This window comes from Gavialis gangeticus, unplaced genomic scaffold, assembly GCF_001723915.1.
Source record: "Gavialis gangeticus isolate Ggan-Ray unplaced genomic scaffold, GavGan_comp1, whole genome shotgun sequence".
In the NCBI taxonomy this organism is placed as follows: domain Eukaryota; kingdom Metazoa; phylum Chordata; order Crocodylia; family Gavialidae; genus Gavialis; species Gavialis gangeticus.
This window is the reverse complement of record NW_017729006.1, coordinates 18,897,935-18,913,534: the sequence shown is the minus strand read 5'-3', so window position 1 is coordinate 18,913,534 and position 15,600 is coordinate 18,897,935. Positions and strand designations below refer to the sequence as shown.

The following is a 15,600-nucleotide window of genomic DNA, read 5'->3' as shown; positions in this document are numbered from 1 at the left end:
GGGGGGGGGGGGCAAGTGCTCCGGGCCCTGGGGGCCCACGCTGAGATGGGTAGAGCGGCCACAGCCCCTCCTGCAAGGCCCCCGCCACCCCCTCACCCCGCCGCTACCACCGCCAGCTTCTTACTTCTTTGCATCTGGGCCTGACACAGGCAGGTTTGCCCCGGGCCTTCCCTAGGATCGTCTCTGGGTCTACCCCTACCTATCAATTTGTCACACTGCAGCAAAACCTGACTTTCGTGAAAGGAAGAACCGCACTGTAAGAAAATAACAGGGGACCCATAAGAACTTTTCCTTGTAGTTTCTCTACTTACATTGACAAATAATGCTATTTTTTTGCATTTCATTTGCCAAATCAGTTTTCCTTATAGTATGTTCAATATTTAACTAAAAGCAATAAAATTATGTCTGTAAACTGTGCATTAGTACGTCACAAAGGAATATACAAGAAGTCATTAGAAACCTTTTAAAATACGAGCTAGAGAAGCCTAACACACTTATGGAATAAAAGAACATATCTTGAATAACTGCCTTTGCCAACTCTGCTCGTGCAATTTTATCACACGCAAAAATCTTACTACAGCATCCACTTAATTTTTCACTAAAATCTCTCATGACTTTGAGAATTCCTTGCATATACCAGCACGCACGCACGCACACACACAGAGTGAAGAAACTACAATTGCAATTACATGTAATTTTTTGTTTTTGTTGTTAAAATAATGGCAGGAATGTAGAACACGAAGGTTCCTATAGCAACATTAACTCAACTGTTTAGCATAAGCTATTTGTTTCATTCCTGCTTTTCTTGTGCTTCATGTAATCCAATTAATTTCTGGTGCTACTTCACGGTCAGGGTGGCTAGGATCTGGAACCAACTTCCAAGAGAAGTGGTGCTGACTTCCTACCCTGGGGTTCTTTAAGAGGAGGCTAGATGAACACCTTGCTGGGGTTGTTTGATCCCCATAGTCTTTCCTGCCATGGCAGGGGGTTGGACTTGATGATCTGCTCAGGCCCCTTCCGACCCTACAAACCATGAAACTATGAAACCAGAAGTGAGGGAAAGAAGGAGGAAAAAGAGTTGTGCTATTTTAAGAGGAGCTGATTACGGAAAGCAGTTTGGTTAAGGGTATATAATATTGGTAACTTATTTCACAGGAAAGGGAAAAGGAAGATAGAAAGTAACTATTCAAACTTGGGGGCAACACTGGAACAAGAACAAATGGTGATAAACTGGCCAAGAATGAATTTAAACTGAACATCAGGAAAACCTCACTGTTCTGGAATAGGTGTATAGCTAAAACCCTAACTATAAGATGAAAATTAATAAAAGGGATGTTTTTCCCTGTGATGGCATAGGTCTAGATTCAATGGCCCATAAGATCCCTTCCACTCCATAATTCCTAAATAGATATTGAAGTAAATCACAATGCATATGCTACAAAAAACAAACATGGGAACGCCTTGCAGTAATCTATTCACCAGCTGACCTTGCAGCCAGTCTACAGCATTATACTCCATATGTACCATACAAATGCAAGCTGCTCATATTAACAGGGAAACACCCACTGACCTTTAGTCTACTGTAGCTTGCCACACTAAGAACATAATAATTGTCATTTACAGGGTCAGACCATAGGTTCATTTTGCCCACTATCCTGTCTTGCACAGTGGCAGAGTGGATGCTGAAAGGGCGAGTAAACAGGGTAGGGTTTTCTTCTCTCATTTGCAGCTTCCAGCATTCATGGTGTAGGAAGCTCTGATTCAGGTGCTGTTTCTCTAACTCCCGTGGTCAATAGCTACTGATGCCCCTTTCCTCCAAGAATTTGCTTAATACCTTTTTGAATCTGGCTAAACTGTCAACTTCCACAACATCTGGTGGCAATGATTCTACACCTTAAACTACATGCTGTGTGAAAAAATCTTCCTTTTGTTCATTTTAAAACTAAAACACAAAAATGTAAAATAAAATCATTCTAGGGACTTATACAAAAGAAAAAAAAACATTACAAAATGGAAGGACTACTCTGTTAGGTCCTTTTGGGCACCTGTTTGATAACGTATTGTTCCCTACGGTATTTTTTCAGTGCTTTGCTAGTCATGCTTTGAACAGTCTGGTTTAAAACAGCCTGGAAAAATAGTTAAATTCTTATTACGCTTTCGATCGTTTTAATGATCAATCATTTCAAATTAAATTTTTAATTTTGTGGGAATTCAAAGCCAGCAGGTTGACAAGTGGGGTTTGTCACAAGGGTATATACACTCACACACTCACTCACTCACTCACTCACTCACTCACAGTGTCTACAGATCACTAATTGGCAACTTGTTGCTAACAGTCTGTTCTACCACCAACTAACTCTTACAATGGAGTAGGAAAGTAAAAGTAAATGTGGGTTGTAGATTAAGTTTACAAGAAAAGGTATTTTGCAGATTTCGCTGTTTTAGAATGAATTCTAGATTTCTACAGCTATTCTTATATTGAACTATGTGATTTAGCTTAGAAACAGAAAATGAGTGAATAATAGGGCTAAAAATGCATCCTCCCGCAAAGACATTTAAATTCCATACAATATGACTTTAGACCACCATTGTGTATAATTTTCTCTTGAAAGAGTAAATCCCCCTCATGAACCCAAATAAAATATAGTTATTCAACTCAATTACAAGTTTGTTGTACATATTTCCCAGTGAATACTGCGAAGCAGCTGAAGCAAGAGGTAAAAAAGAAAAAAAAATAATCCAGTCTCAAAATCTAGACAACCCAGAAAACTCAAGATATGCCCCCCCTTCCAAAACATGCAACTGTTGTGCAGGGGATATGGGAAATGAAATATTCAATATAATTTCAAAGCTGATCTTGTATATACAGCTCCATGCAGAAATACTGGAACTGAAATATATATTGTGTGTGCTTCTATTTTTAATCAGAAGCAGTGAATATATTTGGGAAATGAAGACGGCAGATTTGCTCAACTGGGTAAATGAAACCAAAATCAGGCCATAAAGTAGGGACCTACTGAATTCCCAATTTTGTGATTTTTGCAGAAACTGCTAAATCTGTAGGCCTCCGTGAAAAAGCATGGAAACTGTGAAAAAGGACGAAATTGGAAAGTGAGCAGGGGGGGAAGAAAAAGGGAGCTGCAAAATGGTGGAAAACCCTGGCATCCTGAAGCACAGCAGGAAGGGGAGGGAAAGGGGAGAAGAGAAGGGAGAGATTTTCAGTGGAGTGCAGCAGGCCCTCCATACCTCCAATTGACTGAGGGGTTCCAGACATCCCGCCCCTCTGGAGACTGACTGATGGCCATCAGTCAATCTCTGAGGAGGGGTGGGACTTTCAGGGCCCCTCAGCCAATCAGAGGTGTGGAGGGCCTGCTGTGCTCTGCCACGAAAATGACGACCGGCACCATGCTCAAACAGCAGTCGGGAGGCACTTGTCCCAAATTCTGTAAGTCCTTAGCCATAAATGCAACTTTAATATTTTTCTAACAAGAAAAACAAATACCATTTTCCAAAGCAATACATCCAAACTCCTCCCAACTGAACATTGCAATAGCAATCTCCTTGGGGCACAAGGTATGCAAACAAATTTAGAAAAAATGCGGAAGGTTGTAGCTCCTCTTATCTACAGGTTCAAGCACATGCTACATCTTGCATTTTAAAACTTGTATTTTCCTTAGGACTGTATGTTGATACTTAAGATGATAGTAGTAATTTGCTGCATTAACAATAGCAGGAACACTTTGGCCAACCAAGGTTAGACTGGTCTAAAAGACATCCTAGGCTCCAGGATTTGAAGGCTAGACTGTTGATCAGGGAAGATTTGGTCACACATGGGTTAAAAACAAAAACAGTGTGCATGTAGAGGTAGGAGGGAGAGCTTTGGGCTTTCATTAAAGAAAAACAGGTCTCGACTCTTTGCAGGCCAACTAATGACAGAAAAATAAGTCTAACCTGCTTGTTTTTGAATTTAGAAGAATGACAATCTTAGAGCTCCAGCCAACCAGACATTTCCAAAGGGCATTTCTATCCATCAGATTTCGAGCCTCCTATTTGTTTGGCTGTCAATTAAAACTTGAAGTTAAGTCTTTACATTCTCTACCCCAGGATACAGATGGCAGTTCACATTCAAAAAGGGTTGCTAACAAACTGAAGCTGTTTGGATGTATAAACATCATGCCAATATATTACCAGTTATAATTACTTCAAAGGAAAAGCTGAGTGGCTTCACATTGTTGCTCCTATGAAACACACAAAGGAGGATCTGGTACCTATAATGGTTATTCTCTTGACTACCAATCAGGGATCAAACCAAGGGCCCCCTGCCCCACAGTGTTAAAAGCATGAGGCACTACCACCCAAGCTAATAAGCCACAGCTGGGCTGCAGGCAAGCATGAGCAGTCTTATTTCCTCTGGAAATCAACACAGAGAATGATCTTTAACATACAGTACTTATGAGGTTAGGTTAGTGCAGAGGTGGGCAAAATATGGCCTGCGGGCCAATCTGGCCTACAAGCTGATTGGATCTGGCCCATGGCTGCCCCTGTGGTGCTTCATATAGGGCCAAGTCCAGCCCAGGGCAGGCCAGCATGCACAGGTTCCAGTGGGGCTACTCCCGATGTGACTGCAGCCCCACAGGTGCTGCATGCTCACCCTACCTTCAGCTCCTGCTCCTGTCCCTGCTGGGTGGCTCCAGACCAGGGGGAGGGAGGGATGGAGCTGCAGCTGGGATGTGCCTGCCCCAGTGCGCCAGGCTCCAGGTCCCAGACACCTTCCACCCACTCCACCATCCCACAGGTGGCTGCTTATCATACCAGGTGGGCAGAGTGGGTAGAAGGCAGCCAGGAGCTGGAACCAGAGACCCACATGCTGGGGCAGCTGCTGCCCAGATGAAGCTTCCACCACCAGCACAGCAGGAGGAGGAGCCGCCACTGGAGACAAGAGGGCCTGCCACACTGGGAACAGTTCAGCTGGTAAGCTGGGCATACTGGCCAGGGTCGGGCCGGTGGGTACAGGCAGGAGCTAGAGGGGCTTGGCCCCATGCGGACCATTGCAGACTTCACCACCCAAGATTCCAACCATAATGGTGCTGAAAGCACATTCATCTTTCCAACAAAATATTAAGCAAGCAACTATGCCACTTTCATAGATCAGGAAATTTGGTTTAGAACATTTGGTTCCAATTTATTTTGCAAATAAGATGGAAAGAGCACTGGCCAAAGGTGAAAGCATCATCCAGTAGTACAACACTGGAATTCAAATAGAAAGAACATCATCCAGTCCTAGTTCTGCAAGATATTACTTAAACATGATTTAAGATCTCAATATTATCATTTCTATCATTCTAAGATCTGGAAGCCTGAAGAAGGAATTAGAAAACTAATTTTTGGTTACCAAGGCATTTTCCATTGTCTGCTCCATTGTGCTTATCTGCTGTTTTGCATGCTACTGGAACTTGTGTCCCATGCTCATGCTGGCTTATCAGAATGGAACCAGGAAGCCTAACATACATAACATCCTCTCCTGCTTCCAAGTTTATCAAGTTTTACATCTGTTGATGGCAAGCTGCTAAGCAGAGAACGTGGGCTTTCCTCCATGAAAAATCCAGGGGTTAAAATGATAGAGAAAAATTGTGCAAAAATGACACTGCTTTTTAACCTACTAAAACACACACTCCTATAGCTATCAACATGTTGCATTATCAAACATCACTTGCATCATAGGAACTGGCTGAAATGGTTCTAGCCATTCATTTGTCCAGTGTTTGTATTGTACTTCTACTGCATGAATGAAGTTACCGACTTCTACCTGAAAGCTAATTTGAACTATTGTAATTTATAAAAAAAGTCCCTAACATTCTGCAAATAGTTATGCAACAGGATTACAAAAATATCTAAAACTGGTTGCCACATTTCATGAGTAAGGACAGACTGTTACACCTATATGGAGTATCTCAAGTAGTAAGTTGTCCAGGTGCCAATATTATTGCTATTTGGCAGCACTCTAAGGAGGGTCTTCCTTTAGTACTTCAGGTCATATTAAATAGTGTGTGTTACATGGAGTATCTAGCAACAATGCAACCTACTCAATTTGTTGTACATAAAGCATTCCTTGATTCCATAAAGAAACACTAGGGAACATCAAGAAAACCATTTGTCGCATTTTGACCTTTGCAATAAATGTCTCCAAGTACAAATGCTCACTAGTAATTGAGATCAGTAAAGAAAAACATCTGTAGTATGATTTAAAGCAGAGAATTTACCAGAATTTTCAATTTACCTGATGATCTCAGAGGAGACATTTTCTAGCAAGCGTTCAGCATAAATGCCAGATAATAAGGAAGATGTCAAAGAAGGGAGAAAATAATGGAATGAAGCAGCCAACTATTTCTTTCTCCAACCCAACTCTTTAAGGAGCTTTCCAAAGCCAAATAAATTCAGTTTATCCCTGTTCTGCAAGTAACATCACCTCCACAACCGGAGGCACTCCCTTTTTCTCTGGTCAGGATAGAACAGAGATTCTCAACCAGGCTGCTAGGGCACCTGGGGTGCCGCAAGATGTGAAGAGATAAGCAAATAAGCATAGACTCAGGCTTGTCCCTGCCTGGATGATCCCCTATCCACAGTGCCTGGCCCCTCTTCAAGGAGGTAAAGCACTGTAATGTATAAATTACCTTTTGAAATTGGGTGCCACTCAATTCGCAAGAGAGTTATGGAGCACTGCCTCAAGTTCACTGGGATAGAAGTCAGTTTTGAACCTTCACTGCTACTGGGTAACCTAAGCACTAGTTGCTAAAATACCCTCTGGTAAATACTGCTGACCAGAAGACTACCCCTCATTTGTAAAACTGTAGACCTTGCGAACATGAATCCCTGTATGTGCACCCTACAAGCTTGGTTTCACCATAATATAATGGGGGACAAGGACATTAAACATACATACATCAACATACAGTGAGCAGCTTCCTATAAACACCAGCAATACTGAATCTGCTGAATACCAGGTCCGATTCAAACCTCTGTTTTTGGGTTTGACTACCCTCAATGATTTAACCCAGTTAACTCAAAAGCCATCTCCCCTTCCTCCATCTGTATAATTTTTAGTTGGGAAGTACTTATCAGTTTAACTAAATGTTCTTCATAAACAAGACAGCCATCATCCATAACAGGGAAGAATAACAACTGGGAACACAGGGATTTTTTTTCCTTCCACATGGAAAAGGGGACTGCCAGACTGATATTGTGCACTGCATTCAAGATATTTCAGTAATAAATGTGGCATAAATACCATGATAGATTACAGGGAAACCCATCTATATAAGTACTGAACTAAGGAAGCAAACTAGTTCCAAACTCAAATCCTTTGTTAATAAGCAAAATACAAAAAGAAAAACAAACCTTCTCCAAATGTTGCACTTTGTGCCCCAAGTGTCCTTTATACCTATCTCTATGCTTACCTATAACAGGAATAACATACTTAAGTATTATTCTGATTCGGACGTAAACACAGCTTTAAATGCTTTTTCTACATACCTCCAGGTAGCAGGCGGCTCGTGAATGCTGCAATGCTGAGATGCACGGAGCAGCCCGCAGGAGTGCAGGGGGCTCCCCAGCACCTTCGGCAGCAGACCCGGAAGTGGACAAGAAGCACTTCCAGTCCACTTCTGGGTCTGCTGGGGAACATGCAGAAGGCCCCCCATGCCACCCTGGCTCAGTGACTGATGCCTTATGAGTCTGGGGGTGCACCTGGGGTCCCCCCATGGCCAATCACTGAGCTGGGAAGGCCTGGGAGAGCCCCCCAGTGTGCTCCCTGGCAGACCCAGAATTGGACTGGAAGTACTTCTGGTCCACTTCCAGGTTTGCCGCTGAGCATGCGGAGGGCCCCCCTGCACTCCTGTGGGACTCTCCATGTGCCCCAGCACTGCAGTGATCACGAGCCGCACCTACTACCTTGAGGTATGTAGAAAAGACTTTTAAAGCTGTGTTTATGTCTGAATCGCTGATTCCCCGAGTCAGCATCGAATCTTCAGATTTGACTGAATTGAATCAGCGACAGTGATCCGAATCAACAAATCAAATCACCGTCCCTGATTCGGGCTTAATCCGAATCTGAATTGAACAGGACCCGCTTTGCACACCCCTACTGCTTAGTCTAAGCCACAGGCTCTACTACAGGCCTTTAATACTCCAAGTTTTAATGGAAAGTAAGTTAGGCAGAAACCAAAAAAGCCAATCAGCTTGTTTTTCTTTTAAGGGCAATGACAGAACGAGCTGACTCTCCATCCTACCAATGAGAAATGGGAAGAAGAAAAAAAAATATAGTGGGATGAGGGGAAGCAGGTTTCAAAGTGATAAACAGCTTTTCTGCCATGAAAAAAGAGCTAAGCCTTCCACTAATAGAAGTGCTTTTTATAGCAGGAGGACACATGACAAAATCTGGCAGCATCTACCAAACTTTTGGTTTTACAAATGAAATACAGTATTAATGGGCCATAGTTTTGCAGCAATAAACCAAGCCAGGGTATACAGTAGTTGGTACCAGTGTCAGGGTGGTTTTGATTTAAATTATTTAAAACACCAGTCAGGAAGCCTCAATGTAATCACTGTTTTCTACAAGAAGTGCATTCTTATTGTTTGATATAACTTTCATTAAAATATTTCCAAACAGTCTCTTGTATGGCCTGGCAAGCCTGCTACCATAATAGGTTTCCCTCCTACCATACCATTCTCTCACTAGATCTCAAACCAATGAAAAGGCTATACTTAGGGACTTCTCTATCAAGACTTCTGGAATATTCTGCTCAAAAGAGGACCATTATGTTTCTACTGCCCCTCTCTCCTTGAATTTATCTCCAGACTCCTTCTCCTTGCCCAGATCTATGCCACCCCCAACAATCCTCTATTCACATAACACTTTTAGAGACAGGCAAGGGCTTGACTGTGTTCACAAGCTTGCAGAAAGACAACAGGGCTGATGGGTAGGTAATCAAGTCTTTTATCTCTTATCTCCATACACTGCTGTTAACAAGGATGTTATCTCTAGACACAAAAATCCACAGTTTGAGAAATGAAACTGAGCACAGAGATGCTTAATGGGATCTTCTGGACTGGGGATGAGGACTGAGTCACACTGGGTCAAGTGGTTTTCTTTAATCTTTACTAATCTATAGAGAAACCTTTGGGAACCCCATAATCTATAGAGAAGATTGGGCCCCTAATATAGTCCATGGCCTGTTGTGACCTATTTATAAAACTTTTCTAAAAAGGCTACATGAATATATTGTCTCCAATAGTATATAATTAGAAATTATATTTTAACTATTCCATGATGACATCTTTGAGCTCTAGCATATTTTAAATTAAAACCATATTTTAGATAGGTTTGTTGTTTTTAAACAAGCATCTGGCAAAAAGAAATAAAAAATACAATTACAGTAAAAGCCATGTTATCCGGCACCTTACAAGCTGGCATGCTCTACTAACTGTCATGCCGGCTTGTAAGGTAAAGTGAAACCAGAAGTGCCACGGTGGGCACTGAGCCCCCACGGCCCGGGGCAAAGCAGCCTGCGCTGCTGAGCCCTCATGGCCCAGGGACATAACAGGCTGTGCAGGGCCCGCTTCCCTGTCCTGTGGGTCCTGCAGGGCCCGCGGGAGGGTCAGCCATGTCACAGGAGGGGCGGTGACACCTGTTCGGGCCTCTCAATTAACTGGCATATTTTGTTATCTGGCATCCCCCATTCCTGGGGAATGCTGGATAACAGAGCTTTTACTGTAAATAAAAAAAATCTGATTTAAATAAAAATCCTATTTTAAAATTTTCTTTTAATTATTTTTATCCACCCTGACCAGTATGTTTCTTCCATCCAACACTAAAAGCCTGCAAACACACTGTACAAAGCAACTACAGACTCTCCAGAAGCATCTGCATGCCAGTGGTGATATGCAAGAATATCATTGCCCTTCCTGCAACTCTTATGTTTTATGGCTTCTTTTCTGGGAGGAAGCAGAAATGCAACTGAACTCAAAGTTAGTGAAGAGTACCACAGGTAGCCAAACATCTATCCCTTTCCAACTGCTTAGAGTTGTTAAATATTTTCAAATCAGTTCAATTCATTTTTTCCTTTATGAAAGAACTGGTCGAGCATTCAGAAAACCCAGGTTCACATGAATACATATTACATAATTTTTAGTATTAATCAAGATGCAAAAAGAAATCATTATAGCAACAAGCGAGTATGCAATCTTGTAAGCCCCTTATTCTCTTTATGAGGCTTGCTTTATTAGAAAAAAAAGATTTAATAGCCATAAACAATAAAGGTAGTGTAACTAAGAGGGGGTGACCAGGGCACTAACTCCGGGTGCCAACTATGGGAGGCAGGAGATGCAGAAATGATACCACTGCCCTGGATGTAGAACTGTTCTGTTATCTCTCTGATCTTTACACTATGCATATATTATTTTTGAGTAACCAGTGACAGTTAAGAAAAATGCTGTTCCTGGGAAAATCCTTACAGAAGTCCCAGACGACTGGTGGGCATGTCCAATTGAAGGCACACGTGCAATCTGCAGTGCCTCAAACTAGAGCATGTGCAGCCATGTGCCACACTGCAAATTTGATACCGGGAACTCCCAGGATCAAAACAAAAAAACCCCCCAAACCCCAGCAAAACATGGCAAAAAGAAGTGACATGGTGCACGCTCCAGGAACATGTGCTAGAGCAACTGGAGGCTGGGTCCCCCAGGGAGGCGCTCTGGCTACCAGCCAGAGCATCTCCCCTCCTCTATGTCCATTCTAGCTCCTCCAGCACGTTGGGAGAAGCAGGGAATTGACAGTTTGCCCGAAGCAGAGTATTTCGCTCTCCGCTGCAATGTATGTGCAGGGGCGTGCACAGCAACAAAAAGTAGCAGCACCAATTTGTGCCACTACTTTTTGGGATACTGCAAGCACACACTTTTGCATGTGGGGACACAGCCAGTGTCACTGGGTGTAGTCTAAAGCAGGGATGGCCAACCTGCAACATTTGTGCAACAAGGGGCGTGGCCAGTCTGTGTGTGGGGTACGCAACAGATCAAGGAAGACGTAGGCAGCACAGCAGCAGGTACAGCACGAAGCAGAAAGAGCAACAGATCAGGCAAATGGTCTTTCTTAGGATATGCCCCAGTAACTTCCCAGGTACTGAAGTTTGGCTAACTGGTCTGTAGCTCCCTGAGTCCTCCTTGCTACCCTTTTTAAAGAGAGGTGCTACATTGGCCTCTGGTACTTGGCCTGTCTCCCATGACTTTGTGAAGATCATTGCCAAGTACTTCAGCAGGGGGTAGTGGTGGGATGAAGTTCATTCGGACCTGCTGGCTAAAATTAATTCAGACCCAACAAAAACTCCCTGACCATCTCTCTCATTATCTTGTCCCTCTGCTTGTCCTTTTACTTACCCAAACAATCCTTGTTAGGTGTCTGGCTACAGCTTCATTTTTTTGTGAAGACTAAGGCAAAATAGCTGTTGAGTAACTCTGCCTTCTTTGCATCTTCAGTTTGGAGCTCTCTCTGGCTTGTTAACAGAAGACCCACAGATCCGTTGGTCCTTTTTTTCTGGCCAACAGACTGATAGAAACTTTTCTTGTTGTCCTTGACCTCCTTTGCCAGATTCAGCTCATTCTTCATCTTTACCTTCCTGATTTCATCCCTGCACTATTTCCTGGTACATGTACTTGGTGATCTGCCCATTCTTCTACTGCCTGGAGGCTTTCCTTTTGCATTTGAGGCATTTTAGAAGCTCCATGAGTCAGATGAAATCTGCCCCTTGGAACTCTAGCATCCTAATTTTTCTGACTTCATGCTTTCCCTGTCTCAGGATCTAGAATGCCATCATATTGTGATTGCTTCCTCTCAAGTTACCCATCACCTTTACATCAGTTCTTCCCTGCTAGTCAGGAAAAGTTCCAAGATAGAGGATCCCTTAGTTGCATCCTACACTTTCTGGAACAGAAAGTTCTCCTCCACACAAGTTAGGAACTGGCTTCAGATTTTGTTTGGTGCGTTGCAGCAGATGTCTAGAAAAGTGAAGTCTCCCATTGGTACCATCCCACAGATATCCCATAGATCCCACAGATATCAAAGATAGAACTGGGATTTACCAATATTCATTTCTTTCACTCTCTTTTCTTCACACAAACAAAATGCACATCAAATAATCCATTGTGATAGGTGTAGGAGAAAATGTTTAATGATCCAATTCATTTCCAGCTCTTCCAGTAACTCACTTAAACTTGGACAAATCAATTAGCCTTATGGGTTCCCCTGCACTCCATCTTTGCCTCTGAAAACAGTGATGGCATTTATAAATTCTTTCAGGACTGTATAAATAGCAAGTATTTTCGCTTACGTCAGAAAAAAATAAATAGGGATTACAAGAAGAAAGATAAATCACATTTGCATATGAAGAGATGTTATCTATGTAAGTACCAAAATCACTGAATGGCCTCTCAACTGAGCAACTGTCAGTACAGGTTCCAACTTCTTTCTTGAAGGAAGATTTTCCTGGGACTCCCAAAACCCTATTTGCAATAGTTTCTTGATGTAAGGTGGAGACAATAACATCATTCACCAATACAATATAGCAAATAACATACACAAATGCAGTAGCTGGGTGACTTAGGCCTATGCCTCTGCATTTTGTACCCGTGTTTGGCATCAGGAAATCATAACTTCCTGCGCCAGAGAGAAAACAAAAACAAAAAGTGATCGCTTTCAGCTTTACCAATGGAAATCCAAACATTTGAAAAGTTAGTTGCTTTTTAGTCATATGTTTTCTTTTTCCTGGTTTTCCTTTTTATACAAGCTTCCATTTAAGGGAGAAACAGAGAACAATGATACCCGTTATTACAGCAATTCTTAAGTTTCTTCCATTAGCTCAACATTTTATCACCTGCAAATTAAGCCTATGCCAGGAAAAAAGTCATTTCAATTATTATGCTAGCTTCGGGTCATTATAAAGCCCTAAAGCAAAGTATATTGTTATATAAAATGTATAAAACCACAGTGGATGTTTTAGAAACTTCCTTATCTACTGGAAACTTAAAGAGGTGGGGCACCAAAGGAAAAAACCAAACACACTGCTTTTAGGTTCTTTGTTCCTTCTTCCTTCCCTTCTCACTTAAATCAAGCTTCTCTTACTTTCCCATTCATAATTAAACTTAATCCAGGGTAATAATCAAGAACATTACAATAGGGTAGAGCTTTGCATGTATGAGCTACAGTACAAAATCGTTAGAAGCTCCAGTTCTGTGCTCACTGTACTTCCGAACAATCAAGAGAGTCTATAATACTAGAACAGGGAACAAACTAGGAATTTTATAAAATTGAAGATTTTGACACAATGTTGCAATTGGAAGTCCTTTTAAATATAGACCTTGCATATGTTCCAACCCCTTATTAGGGAGGGCAATTATTTGGGCTGGAGAGTCACTTAACAAGTTTTGTTGAGCTGTTGGAGGGCCACATGCAGGCGCGCACGCGCGCACGCGCACACACACACACAGGCACATGAACTCCCTGCAGCTCTCCATGCACCCCTCCCCCAGGTCCTGTCCCAAATTCCCAGCATGCAGTTGGGTCAGGCAGGAGCAGCAGCAGCTGTTCCAGTTGCACCCACGTGGCCTGAAGTGGCACATGAGAATACAGCCTGGACTGATCATGTGTAAGGGACTCAGCACGCACCGGGAGAAGGAGGCCAGGCTTGGCCGTGTCGGTGCCACACTGTGTACCTTCCTTCTCCTTGCACCCCTAGCTTGCAGCCAGATCGGGCCGGTGCTACGCTGGGTTCCCACATGCTGCTTCAGGCAATGTGGGCACACCTGGAGCAGCTGGCGTGAATTCTGCCTGACCTGGCTGCATGCAAGGACCTGGCATCGGGCAGGAGACATGCCGGAGTTGGACAGGAGCTGCATCAGCCAATCCAGCTGTGACCACATGGCGCAGCCTGAAGCAGTACATGGGAACACAGTGTGGCACTGTTAGTGGTGCCTGCACCCTGACCTGGCCTGGCAGGGCCTGGATAACCCACAGCTCCTGGCTCTCTTCCTTCTGCGCTCCCTCCCTCACAAGCAGGGAGAACCTTACCTAAGCTTTGACTCTCACCGGGGCTGGGCTGTCTGGTCTGTGAACAGCAACAGGGTTGGAGCTGCGTGCAGACAGCCTCACTGGGCAAAAGCCTGGCCAGGAGGTCAGTGTCCCCTGCCTTGGAGCATACACTGAGGGGGGGGGGAAGCAGGATGTGTTGGGCCAGGGAGGGGAGGGGCTGCCTGGCTACTGGAGCTGCTGCTGGCTTTAGCAAGGGAAAGAGAGAAAGGCAATAGGCATCAAAAGCCAGGGCAGCTGTGGGCTGGATACAATTCTCTTTCAGAAGAGCAGCCATGGGCAAGATAGAATCATTTGGTGGGCTGGATGCAGCCTGCAGGCAATATTTTGCCCACCCCTTCCTTAGGCAGAAGTACCACACTGAGGACACTGGGGAAAAAGCACACTAATTTAGTCTGTATACCATATTTTTTCTTCAACACAACTCTCAAGTTTTAACTTACGGAAGTATTTCAATGTCTCTTCTATTTGTTCCGTTGTTAAGTCAATATTGGCATCAGGAGAAATGAGAGGCGTGTGAAGCCAGTCGTCGTGGTCATAACCATAGATTGTATCTGCTCTTAGCTTGTAATGGGGCAGCTGTTCTTCCAGCAGACTGATGATTTCAACTTCAGGAAGATCAGTACTGTTGCACACATCTGTAAGGAAAAAAAAAAAAAAGAAAAAAGTGCCTCCCATGTTAATAACTTTATATGATTTTGTACTTTTATGTTAATATAAGCTAGACAAATATGCCCATTTACTTCAAGACTGACATGAGTTTCATGTAAGAAAAAAAGGAAAGTGAAACACTGGTTTGATTTGGTTTGGAAGGCATGTTTGACAACAGGGTGACTGAGAGGTACTGTAGCTAGTGGCACACATTCAGCTATTTGTTAAAATGAGTTTTTGTTTGCAAGTCTTATGATTGACCCTGCTTGACTTATTATTAGAAATCAGTACCACTATACACACTGCTTTTTCTGGCAGGCCTTGCTCAAGAAAAATCTCATGAGTGAAATAGCAGGTGCCACTGCAGTTCAGGCCTGATATGCATTGGCAAAGCTGGGTGTGAAAAGCTTCAGAGCACCTGCTGGTACTATGTCTGGCTGCCAACCGTGATATATTAGTCCCTTGAGTTCACAAACATCAAATTCACACAGAAAAAAAAAAAAAAAGATAAAGAAGAAACTGATGGCCAAATAGGTTCCTGACAACTGCAAACATAAGTGCAGTAGTTCAAACAATTAAAATTAGTCAGAAAGATCAAGCCACATGGTCACACACTTTTTCTAATGTACACCTTTCAATTTTTATACAAGTCTGCAACAACCCTCTCATAATAATGAAACAAGATGTGCCAGAGGACTAAATGACATTGTCAGATTGGTATATTTGATTTCTTTACTGCATTTGGGTTCCTACAGGCAAAGCAAAAACTGTGCAAATGCAAAGCTAGTAATCAAAGCCTTCTTATGAGTAGGAAAAAA

General features: G+C 42.9%; 1 protein-coding gene across 3 annotated transcripts in view; it reads right to left on the bottom strand.

Annotated features, from left to right (window-relative positions):
* The window catches only part of TRAK1 (trafficking kinesin protein 1), a 119,697-nt gene that overhangs the window by 98,649 nt on the left and 5,448 nt on the right, over positions 1–15,600 (bottom strand). For all 3 annotated transcript variants that reach the window (XM_019508903.1, XM_019508905.1, XM_019508907.1), the window contains exon 2: positions 14,575–14,769. In XM_019508903.1, the coding sequence (XP_019364448.1) occupies positions 14,575–14,769 (195 nt within the window). The remainder of the gene's footprint in view (positions 1–14,574; positions 14,770–15,600) is intronic.